The following is a 12464-nucleotide window of genomic DNA, read 5'->3' on the forward strand; positions in this document are numbered from 1 at the left end:
ATCTCATTCATGATGTTTATCCTGAGGAAATGACACTACTGTGGATATAGTTGCTTAAATAAATTACACTATGAAAATAAGTATCACCTGTTTCTTTTTACTACTAGAAAATGGCGCATGTGCTGGTACCTGCGACTCTCGTTGTAACTCTATTGGTTGGAGCTGCTCTGGACCAGGGGTGTTGGCCATTAAGAAGCAGGGGTGCAGGTGCCCCTGGACCTCACCTCCCCAAAATAACTACTATGGAGGGGGCTGCCTCTGCGGGGTGAGGTCCCTGTCCCTAGAGGCCCAAACAGAGATGTTGGCAGTGGTGAGGAGACCACTGGATGAACTCCAAGGGTGCCTCCAGCTCTGACTCTACCAGAGTTCAGCAGCCCCCTTTGCTGCCCTTCGGAGCCTCAGGCAGGACCCCGAGCTGGAGCGCCCTTTGTCTGTGGCCCGGAAGTGCCGCCCACCCCGGGGCTCCGCCTGGCCCTCAGCAGAGTGTGCTGGAGCATCTCCTTGGCTCTGGTGAGGGCTGCCTCAGCAGGAACAGCCACATGGGGCACCACGCCCACCCCTTCCCAGGAGCTGCCATCAGCAGCCCCCACTGAGCGGGCCGTGGGGATGGTGATGTAGAGATGGGTGTCGTCTACGTGGTAGGTTTGTGGTGGTTGGCAGCCACCACTGGTCACCTCCCCAATGATGAGTGCCCGGCCCAGCCTCTTCATGATGTAGGTAAATTCCTCTGCGGCGCCGGCTGTCAGGGCGCTGGTCAGAATGGCCACGTTCTTCTTGGAGCCGTAGCGTTCACCTGGAAAATAGAAGGTCCTTCAAGATGGGGAGTACCAGTCAGTACCCCGGGGCACCTGCCTTCTCCATGCTGTCTGGACCAGCGGAGAGGAAGGCCTGGAATTTAGTTCTGTGACCTCGTGTCCACGTGCAAATCACTCCTCCCTGAGCCCCAGCTCTGCATCTGTAAAATGGAGATGAGAACGTGTGCCCCAGAAAAGGAGGTGCTTCCTCTTCATGAATAATGAGAATGCCTAACCTGACCAGTCTCACTTTTTACTCCAGAATCCAGGAAGAGCCAAATGTGCAAATTCAGGGCAACAACTCTCTAGGACAGCGATGTCTGATAGAAATGCGACACGAGCCAAAATGTGAGCCTTAGATGTCACTCTAAGTTTTCTAGGAGTCACTTTAAACAAGTGAAAAGAAACAGATGAAATGAATCCTAATAATGTTTTATTTAACTCAGTAGAGCTCAAAAATGTAATCCACAAAAATTATTGAGATATTTTACATCCTTATTTTTCCATAAAAAGTCTTCCAAATCTGGTGTACACTTTCCACTTTCCGCATCTCAGTTCATATGAGCCCTGTTTCCATGCTCAGTGTGGTGTACAGGTCCCAGGTTAGACTCCACAATTCTAGGGCCTCCTGATCTGCAGATTGGAGTCATTTGTACCTTTCGGTTTTGAATGTCTATTTGAATTTACAATTCACCTGGTTCTAATTTTTATTTACCTTTTACAGTATTTTTGAACTAATGTGTTGCAGCTCCCCTTAAATCCTCGTTTGATAAGGGGTACCAGTGAGAATTGTGGGGTGATTTTCTGGTAATATGCATCCCCCACCTTTGGTCCCCCAGCCCCTTGTTGGATGGGAGTATAAGTTCCTTGGTTTGTCGTGCTGAGCAAGGGAGTCAGAGTGAGCCTGTCACCCACAATGGAGCTGTGAGACCCCTGGGCCCGCACTTGCTCCTCTGGCCACTGTTCTGGGCCCTGAGTCACAAACTTTCTTCAAGCAAGTATTCTGAGCTTCTGCTGGGAGCTCAGGCAGGATGGGTGGGCGCTAGACACCATCTAGGGTTTGGTGATGGGCAGGGGGATCTTTCTAGTTTTGGATTTGTTTTGTAGTCTGATGCTTGTAGTGGTGGGAATGGAGGGCATTTGGGTTTTAGACAAACCAGTGTTCAAGTTCTGGCTCTTTTACTTACTAGCTGGGTGATGTTGGATGAGATACTCAACTCAGTTAAGACTCATTTTTTCTCCTCTAGAAATTAAATATAATGGTAGCATTTTGCAGGGATTAAGGATCATTGTAAAAGTGCACAGCATAGGGCAGGGACTTTATATTCCCATTTACTATTATTTTTCCTTGAACTCAAGCTATCTTTCCTTTCACTGATTTTCCAGAAGCTTCTGGAATGAGAACAGGAAAAGGAAATCTTCTACACATACCTGCGAGCCGGGAGTGGGTCCAGAGCTCACTGACAGAGTCATTGGGCCGGCTGTAGATTTTGTCCAACAGAACTGGAGGGCCTTCATCGAAGAAGTAGGAGCACAGGGCAGAGATGGAAGAAGTGGGGCCACCAATGTTGAATCTGAGGGAAGGGAAGGAGGAACCACTAGGGAGGAGTTCACAGGGAGGTCCTCAGTTCCCCTCTGAAGAGCCTGGGATCTCTGCCTTGAGGAGGACACTAATACCAGGCAGCCTCAGTGCCCCATCCTAGTGCCCCATCTTCCTCCTGCAGAATTCCTTGGTTGGTATTTCCCAGCATATAAGTCTTGAGAATAAGGAGACTTTGTGGTCAAGTTTGTATAGAAAATATTGAATGCCATAACTACCCCTTCTGATCAAATACTAATACATTATGCGGTATATACTGTAGAAATTATATTAAAGGCTCTGACAAGTCATGCAGTTGTGAAATTTTTGATAAATTTTCCCCACTTACTGATTACGGACGGCTCTCCTGCACCCTTGATGCCTGTGAGGATGCAGCCTTCCCTGGCTGTATTCTCCATAATTCCACAAAACCCACTGGACTTTTTTGTTGTTGTGTCCTCATGGGGCACTTAGTGTAGCGGAGTGCTCAGAACTGTGGAACTATATTGGGTGGGGCAACAGGGTGGGGGAGGGGAAAGCCTGTGCCTATCCTAGGACATGCACAGGGTGAACTACTTGGGCCTCTGTCTTCTTATTTGTGAACAAGAAATGTGGGCTGGTAATATATGAGGAGTCTCTTCTGGTTGATGGTCTAGGATGGTCTGACAGGGCTTAGGACAGGGTTTAGGGCCTGTGACCTCAGCATCTGAACCTCCCCCAATCTCTGGGTGGAAGGGTCTTTAAGCAAAGCACACCTGTAGGCTGGGCCACTTCCTTTTACAAATGTGGCCTCACAGTTCAGCAGAAAGGGACTTAGCCTGAGCAGCATCTGCATGTTCAATATGTGTTTGAAGGATAAAATCTTCAGGAGTACTACAGAAGCACTCGAGCACAAGTTCTGGACATAGACACACACACACACACACACACACACACGAGCCCCAGGAGGTGTTTCCTCTTCCAGGGAGAAAAAGCCTCTGAGATCCGGACCCCCTAGTGATGACCAAGAGCCATGGCTGAGCTGCAGGTCATGACTCCATCAATTCTGGCAGCTTCCCTCATGCAGCTGGCGATGGAGGTTTCGGCTCGGTGGGGAAGGGGAGCGGGGAAACAGTCTGCCTTGCCCTGTGTCCACAGAGGGTGCCCAGGGCAATCATGGAAGCCTGGGCCTGGTCCCTGCAGGCCTGGACTGTGTTCTCCCACCCACTCCAGGAGAGGGGTCCCTAGGTGAAAGCATCCCTCTAACAGTCATTTTGTGATGCAAAAAATTCTTTTTGCAACAATAGTGGCTAATTTGCAAATTCTCTCTGGGACTCTGGCTTTCTTTCTTTCTTTCTTTTTTTTTTTTTAAAGATTTTATTTATTTATTTGACAGAGAGAAATCACAAGTAGGCAGAGAGGCAGGCAGAAAGAGGGGAACTCTGATTTGCCTCTTTCTTTCTTTCTTTGTTTCTTTCCTTCTTTAAAAATTTACTTAAATTCAATTAGCCAACTGACATACGGGACTCTGGCTTTGTAATTCTCATGATGGAAGTGGTCATAGGCTGATTTTGTATGACATGAGAGGCACAGCTGCAGGTGATTGATCATCAGAATCACCTGGGATGATGTCTTTCAAGTACACAGATGAGGAGCCCTCACCCCTGGTGCTCTGGTTTCAGTAGGATGACATTGGGGCCTGGGAATCTGTTCTCAATGTCTCCCTTTGCCCCTCTCTCTCCACTGAATCCTATGACCAGGCAAGCCTGGGAGTCAAGGGGTAGCCCAGTGACTCTCAGCCTGGAATTAACATTGGGGTCATCTGAGAAGCTTAAAAAGACCACCATTGCTGGGGCTCTCTGCAGCCAATGAAGCCAGGACCCCCAGGGCCAGAGACCTCTGCCCACACCTCCCCCCTCCCTGGACCACTGACCTCATGTCAATAATCATGGCGTCCGTGTGCACAATCTTCTTCCAGACGTGCTCCACCAGCAGCTCTGACACCTGGGTGAGCAGCTCACAGTCTCCAAACATGTCAAACCTCAGGTAGCCAAGGTTGTCCTCAAACACATTAGTATGAAAAGAGAACTTGATCAAGTCCTCAAAGACTTCAGGGGAAGGGATCTGAAAGATCGGTGGGGAGGGGAGGGTAGTGTCAGCGAAGGAGCAGGTTTTACAACTCGGGAAAGTGGGCACCAGAGTTTTCCTTTATACATGAATGACATGGAGGGCCGGGAAGGCACTAACACTTCTGAAAGAGGCAGTAGGTGTCAGGACCTTTTCCAGTGGAGAATCTAGGACATTATGTGGGTCATGGGCCTGGGATGTGGACCCGAGTTTGGTAGGATGTGGTTGGCAGACTCCTTACAGAGAACACTCTGTGTGCCAACCCTACTCCAGGGGCCATGTTGTCCAGAGCTGCAAGGCCCAGGTGTGGTCATGGTCTCCACTGACTCCTCCTCCCACCCAGACCTCACAAGACACTACCTTGATGACTCTGAATTCAACTTCCTCTCCTTCCCTGGGGAAGGGAGGAAGACATTAGCTAGCTCCTGGGCCTCTGAGTCTTTAGTAGTTTAGTAGGGGTTTGGCCGACTGCTGAGCATATTGGAGCCCTTACCATCACCCTCAGGGCACCCTATAGCATCCCTATCCTTTCAATGAGGAAACTGAAACACAGAGTGATTAAGTAACTTCCCCAAGGTCACACAGCCAGTATAGAAGCTGGTATAGAAGCTGAATCCACATGTGACTCTAAACCATGAACCCTGGCTATACTGGAAAGGGGTGAGTCTTCAATTTGGAATCTGGTGGGCCTGTGAGCCTAGCACAGTGCTGGCACATACAAGGCTCCCCCAACCTGCCTTGTGCCTCCTCTTCTTTCTGCAGAACTGCTAGAAGGGCACAGGCTCTGTGGGCTGGAATGAGAGCAAGCAGTGTACAGGGACACTGCTATTAACTGGGACGCCTGGTCTCCCAGGCCTCCTCTGCCCTCGGTCTCAAGCTCTTCGACCATTGACCCCTCTCCTCTGCACCCCCTCTGGGGTTCCATTCACTTTTTTGTAAAACGGGAATGGCGATTCTGCAGTAGTTGCTTCTGGTGCCCTTAGCTCTCCTCTGACTCTGGCTGCCCCCGGCCTTGGCTACGGGGGCCTGCCTCTGGCATACTCCACGTCTTCCCACCCTCTCCTTCAAGACCTTCTCCAAGTTGCTTCAGAGTCTGAGAGAGTTCACACTGGCAGGGGGATGAAGGACAGGAGCTGCAGGTCTCATCTGCAGATGGGCTTCCCCACACACGTTAGGATCCCACTGGAATCTTCAGAAGCAACAGCCTCAATAATGCACCCACCTGTCCCCCTGCCCGGTTCCCTCCTTCCCACTCTCTTTGCTCCCTCCCGCTTCAGCGACTGCCTCCCCCACAAACTGCCTGCATCCAAGACCTGCTTTCCAGGGAACCCGAGACAAATTCTGCCCTGCCTACTCAAGACGATGCAGTGAAATGATGGATGATAAACCAGGTGGAGAGATATTGCAAATGCTGCCTTTCGATGAAGCTCCTAGTTGACAGGAGCGTTTGGGGAACCCTTGGTTCATCTGGGCCAAGGGTCTGGAGAACTTTTCCCTCAACCACCCGGCAGCGGAAATCCTCAACCTTGATTGAAACAACTTTCCAGTGTTTCCCCAGACATCCTTACTGGCTTCAAATAAACTGATCACAATAGCCTTGCTCCAAATTTCCCATCCAGCTGGCCCTCGGTTCAGAGTGCACACCCACTGAGCGAGCTCCTTCCAGATGTAGGGAAACCCCAATGACATGCGTAGTGGGAGGGGAGGAGAAGACAGTCGGGGCCTCACCATGGCTGTGGTTCTTGGGACTGTGCCTCGGCACCCCGACCATGCCCCAGCTCATGTCCCAGCTCCATGCTTCAGCTCTGAGACAACTGTGAGGCCAAGACTTCTGTCTGCTTCTCTCTCCACCCCCTCAACTCCTTCCCACAAATTGCAACCTCCCGAGGCAGGCAGGTGGTGAGAACGAACACAAACCCCGTGTTGCTAGAGGAGGAAACTGTTGTCACTTCTCGTGACCTGACCTTTACCTTACCACTGACTATAAGAAGTGCTGCAAACACTTGCCTTCTGCCCCGCTAAGAGTGAAACTCCTTCTCTACGAGGGCTTTTCACACTGAGCTCCTGTGGGTACCAGTGTTCTACAGAGCTGCTCAGGGACCTCATGGATGCGAGAAGGGGAAGGGATGACGTGAGGAGAGGAAGGAAAAGGTGTGACTGGTGAGCCCTTAAACCCAGAAACAAGTCTGGAGGCCTTTGACTTGCACCATGAACAGAGTCCTAGGCTAAGTGCCCCTCGTATCTCACCTGCATGGGCACGATCCCGGGAATGCGGTCCTTGGCATCCTCGGGGATGTGGGCTGTCTTCAGGTGTGGGTCTCCAGACAGCATCTGCAGGTCGGCACCCAGCATCTCAGCCAGGGCCCCTTCTGAGGTCACCCTGGAGTAGCGGCCCTGCAGACGGCTCAGCTTGGCAGCCATCTTGGCCCCCAGTTCTGGGGAGGCATAGTTATCGGCCACCAGCTTCCCGGTGGTCTGCAGCACCGTGGGCACCTTGGCACGCAGGGCCACTATGTCCCGGGCTGTGGAGAGGGCCTCGCTCATGGGCACAGTGATGTCTGGCTCCACCCCAGCCAGGTCCCAGGCCTCACCTGTGCTGGCACTCAGGGCCATCTGCGTGGGCATGGAGGCATACAAAGGGCTGCTGCCCACCTGGTAGATGCCCACGGAGAGTGCTCCTCCAGCGGTGGGCTCCCCAATGACCGTGGCTCGCTGCAGGTCCTGCATGGTGTGAGCAAAGGCCTCAGCGGCTGACCCACTGATGTGGCTCATCAGGATGTAGAGGTCCTTGTGGGGGCCGTAGCGCTGACCGGCCACCTGTGGCAGGGTCCACACCTCCGTGACCCTTGAGGTGGCCCTGTCAAAGACAGAGTAGAGGTGCTGGCGGGGCTCTGCCTCGAAGAAATAAGAGCAGAGCAGCGGCACTGCGGTGGAGTAGCTCCCGGGGTTGTACCGCAGGTCGACGACCAGCGCTGCCGTGTCTACCAGCCTTTGCCACACCAGCTGCACCAGCTGTGGCCCGATGGCCTTCACTGTCTCCAGCTCAGCCATGGCGTCGAAGCGCAGGTAACCCAGGTGGCCAGGCAGCACCTCTGTCTTAAACAGGGCTTCGATGAGGTAGGATACCTCCTCTGGGGAGGGGACGGCAGGAGGTGGTGGGGGCACCTCCTCGGCTACCATCTCACCGGGGCTGTGGAACACCAGCAGGCGGTGATCCCCAGACATCTCCTGCAGGTCGGCGGTGAGCTGGGAGGCCAGTGACTCCAGGTCCACAGCAGTGCGGTATGCCCCCTGGGCCAGCTTGGCCCGCAGCAGGGCGCTGGTCTGCCCCACGACCTCTGGCCGCGCGTAGTGCGCCTCCACCAGGTGCCCCGTGCCCTCCACCAAGGCCTCCAGGCTGCGGTGGAACTCTAGCACCTCTTGGGCCCTGTCCAGGGCCTCTTCGGCCAGCACGATGGCATCAGGCACCACGCCGCCGCCCAGCCAGCATTCGCCATGGTTGTCAATGAAGGTGAGAACGGGCACCGTGAGCACCAGGTCCCCCTCAGGCGTTTCCAGCAGGGGCACCGTGCGGGTGTGCAGCAGGCTGCCCGCGGTGATCTCACCCACCAGCGTGGCCCAGCCCAGCGACTGCATGAGGAAGGCCAACTCCTCCGCGGCAGTGGCTGTGCGGTGGCTGGTGAGCAGGTACACGCCGCGCTGGGTGGGGTAGCGCTGGCCTAGCAGCTCCATGCGGCTGAAGTGCTCCTGCGTGACGTTGGTGCGGCGGTCGTACGTGGTGAAGAGGCGCACGGAGCCGGCATCCGGACCCTGGAAGTAAGAGAGCAGCAGGGGCACAGCCGAGGATGGCCCTCCGGGGTTCTGGCGCAGGTCCATGATGAGGTGCTCCGTGTCCTGCAGGGGCCCCCACACCTGACTCATGATGTAGGGGCTCAGCGCCTCCAGCACCGAGGCGTTGGCAAAGCTGTCAAAGCGGAGGTAGCCCACGTTGCCGGGCAGCACGGACACCTGGAACATAGCGCCCACTAGGGCTCGCCGGGCAGCCTCATTGTCGGGCACCGTGGGGACCACCTCCGGAGGGTCGTCCTCTCCAACTTCGGGCCCAGAAGTTTCCTTGGGCCTGACGGCCCGCACCAGGAGCCTGGGGTCCTCAGACGCAGTCTGCAGACCTGCGTTGAGCTTCGCGACCAGGTCCTCCTCAGAGACCACCGCAGAGAAGTCCATATTGGCCAGGTGGTGCAGCAGAGCTGGCACACGGTCCACCAGTGTGTAGTAGGCCTGGAGGGCCCCCTGCAGGCGCCGCACCACTCCAGGCAGGGCCCGGCGCAAAGTGAGGATGGCCAGGGCTTTCTCTAGGGCCTGCTCCGCTGGTGTCCCCACACAGGGCAGTACCCCGCTGCCCTCCCAGGTCTGGCTGCCCCCTCCCAAGGGCCCTAGAGACCTGGACACGGGCACGGTGAGGAAGAAGTCGGACTGGCCTATCCTTAGCTTCTGGAGGTCAAGGGCACCCCCCACAGTCCGCTCGCCCACCACAATGGCTCTGCGCATCTGTTTGAGGATGTAAGTGATGTCCTCAGCCACACCCCCCGTGTGGCCGCTGGTGAGGACCACCACATCCTTGTCCGCACTGTACCTTTCTCCCAGGACCTGGGGCAGGGTCCAGATCTCAGTGGTTGTATTGGAGGGGCGGTCGTAGATGGTATCCACGTGCAGGACTGTGTTCCCTGGGTGCAGGTAGGAGATGAAGTAGGGGATACCAGAAATGTGGCCCCCAGTGCAGTGTCGGAGGTCCAGGACCAAGGCAGAGGTGCCCATGAGCTTCCTCCAGACGCTGGCCACCAGGAAGCTCCCCAGCTTGCTCACCACCTCCTGGCCTGGGATGTCGTCCACACGCAAGTAGCCCACGTTGCCCTCCAGAACTTCGTGGCGGATGCCCTTCTGCAAGCGGGCAAGCAGTTCCTCTTGGGTGAGGTTGGTGAGGGCTGAAGCTTGCCGGGGAGCCTGGAGGGTGCTGGGCTCATAAGAGATGACCAGGCGAGGGTCATTCAAGGAGCTCTGCACCCCGGTGGTCAGCACATGGGCGAGAGTCTGCGGGTCTGAGATGGCGAGTATCTCCCGGCTCTTGATGGCCTGCTCGATGGCTTCCTGCATCCCCATCAGGTTCTCCGGGAAGCAGTAGTTATCCAGGAGGACCTTGGCCATGTCCAGCACCAGGCTTGGCTGGAACAAGTGCGTGGGGCCGGCCAGACCACAAAACAGCGTGGACAAGATCAGGGCCCATTCTCTCGTCATGGAGATCCGGCAGGAGAGCTGCACAAAAGCTCCCTAGACTGTGCGTGAGGCCACGGCACTGCTGTGTGGCTGTCTTCCTCCCTTGTCCTTCTCAGCAGGTGGACAGAAGGTCTGGGGCTAAACTCGGGAGTTGGGGTGCGGCTTCCAGCTCCAGTAAGCCTTTAATCCTGTCTAATTCCAGAGCATCAGCCCTGGGGACTGGGGAGCAGGGGCCCAAGTGGTTTGACCCAGAAGGTGCGCTGGATCTCGTCTTGCTGTGCCACCTCTGTATATAGTAATCTGAGTAACTACCATTTACTCTGAGTTCCTGCCACACGTCAGGCGCTGCGCTACACTTCGCAAGGTAACCTTTTTTTTACTAGAGCCTAGCAAAATAAGAACTATTAACTGGCTCTCAACAGCATTTCCCCACCACACCAGGTGATCTGCATGCCAGTAACTAGGTAGGACTCATTGGAGCCCTGGCTCTGTGACTCTCTACTCTGTGGCCTTAGGGAAGTGGCTTACTTATTATGTAAATTAAGTAAGAAACTATGCGTAAAGCATCTCTTGGTTTCAAGCAAGAAGGGAGCATTCCCTTATTGGTAATTTCTCCGTGGTGGAAATGATCTCCACTGCATGGCTGAAGAAATGGAGCTCTGTAGCTCCCTGCAACCCATCATTTTAGGTGGGGGTTGAGGAGACATTGAGACCAAGTCTGGGGAGGGTGGTGTAGTCGGCTCTGACAGTGCAGAGGCTGAGTCTGAGGCTGCCATCCACTTCAGAGGTGGAAGTTAATTTCTATGTCTTGCTAATGCATCCAGGGAATTGGCCCCTCAACCCCTTTCCAACAGTAAGAATACAATGTCTGGACCTCACTGGTATATGTGGTGTATAGGTGGGATGTCTGCCTTCCAGACACCACGGGATCAGTGATTCCAGGTCTGATGAGGTGGTCTCTGTGACCTAACAGGTTCCATGCTCCTGGCTCAAGAAGGCCCCTGCTGGTTGAGGGCTCCGTCCATGGCCTGGTGTTTGCAGGGAGAACCCAGCTGTAGAACTTGGGTCTCTGCAGTCCCAGGCCTCCCAGGCCTCCAGATCATTCCCCCACCTGCACAGAGAACAGAGGCTTGTCTCAGGTGACCAGCCAGACTCTAAGCCTCCCTCCCACATGGAAGTTGACATGCTTGCAGCTGACTTGCCCCAGATCTCCAAGAATACCTGCCAAGGACCCTACGTCAAGAGCCCCTGCTTTGTCTCCGCATCTCTCTGGGGATGGGCACTTCCCATATTTAACAGACACCCACTGCTCAGAATATGCATAGCCGGGGAGAGCGCTGGGAGAGCGGTTCCCCTCAACTCACTTTGCCCCATTAGCCCCACACATCCTCCTAGGGCCCTGCAGACAGCTAGCAGGTGCACACGTGTGCCTCAGCAGGCAGCTGCAGGAGCTGTGCCCAGGGACAGGGGGCTTTCTCAGCACCCTCGAGAACCACAATCTGCTCTCTGGAACTCATTATCTGGGGATGTTTACCAAGTGGTTTATGAAGGCCAAAGAGGTCAATTAGCTAAAACAAACATATTTTTAGCTCATTAGGATTTGTTTAATGCCCAAGTGACATATGGTCACATCACTCCACTGTTCACAGCCAATGCGGTAAGCCTGATTTATTATAACAATAAGGTCTCCTTAGCCCCCACTGGGAAGACTGGGCCTTCCGATCTGCCTCTACTTGGGGAGTCACATGTCAGAGTGTGCCATCCCGGCCCTCCGAGAGCACTTCTCTGTCCTTGCTTGAGCTCAGGTGAAGCCTTGGGACCCGGAAGGGCAGAGGATAAAGATGACCAGGAAAAAGTCCTTCTTTGGGGAAAGTGCTTCTCCTGGACTCTTCTTAAAATGCAGTTATAGGATGGGATGCCTGAAGCCATTGCTGGGCACCGACTTGTGGGGATGGATGGCCCAGAGCCTCGCAGAGGATGTGGGCAACAGAATGGAGGTGCGTCGCATATCACCACAGGGGCAGAGTTAGTGCCTGCAGGGAGACATGGTGTTTCCTCCTGCGGGTGTGGCCAGAGGCCAGTGGGAGAAAATTCTCTCCCCAGAGTTCGTCTTTCTTTCTGTGTTCTTTATGGGCATTTTCAAGCAGTACAGCAAATATCCATGTCCTCAGATTTTAACATTGATATTTTATTACCCTTTCTTTATCTCACCTCTGTCTCTCTGACTCTCTCCCTAAACCTCAAACTAGCGTATTTTTTGGATGCATTTCAAAGCAAGTTATATCCTGTCTTTATTTTATTTTAATCCTTTTTCTTTTCACTTTTTCTTTTTTTAACTTTTTAAAAAATAAGAGTAAAACATACTCATTTTACAAGTTAAATAATTCATAAATGTGTGAACAATATTTTTCCAAAGCTGTTCCAATCCAGCCAATAATAATGTGTATTACACATACATAAATAATGTTTAATGTGTGGCTGTCCTCTCTTTTCTCTGGGTTCATACATGAATGCACATATATAGGAGATGTACAGTCTGTTCATCTAAGGATGTCCATCCATTCACCCATCCATCCATCCATCCATCCACCCATCCATCCATTTAGTGTCATCTGTGTTCACATAGAGTCCATACTGTGTATACATGGTAATTTGCCTTTTGTTTTACTTACTTAAACGTACAGCAGAAACAACCTCACTGCTGAAGCATATAC

At 53.5% G+C, this 12464-nt stretch overlaps 1 protein-coding gene across 1 annotated transcript; it reads right to left on the bottom strand.

Annotated features, from left to right (window-relative positions):
- Positions 1-398: 398 nt before the first annotated feature.
- On the bottom strand, positions 399-9771 carry RBP3 (retinol binding protein 3). Its single transcript, XM_032312199.1, has 4 exons — positions 6727-9771; positions 4286-4476; positions 2226-2368; positions 399-793 (listed from the first exon to the last, which is right to left on the bottom strand). The coding sequence occupies exons 1-4, from the start codon at positions 9769-9771 to the stop codon at positions 399-401; spliced, it is 3774 nt and encodes a 1257-aa protein (XP_032168090.1).
- Positions 9772-12464: the final 2693 nt, after the last annotated feature.

The sequence above is a fragment of the Mustela erminea genome, chromosome 14 (assembly GCF_009829155.1).
Source record: "Mustela erminea isolate mMusErm1 chromosome 14, mMusErm1.Pri, whole genome shotgun sequence".
NCBI lineage: Eukaryota > Metazoa > Chordata > Mammalia > Carnivora > Mustelidae > Mustela > Mustela erminea.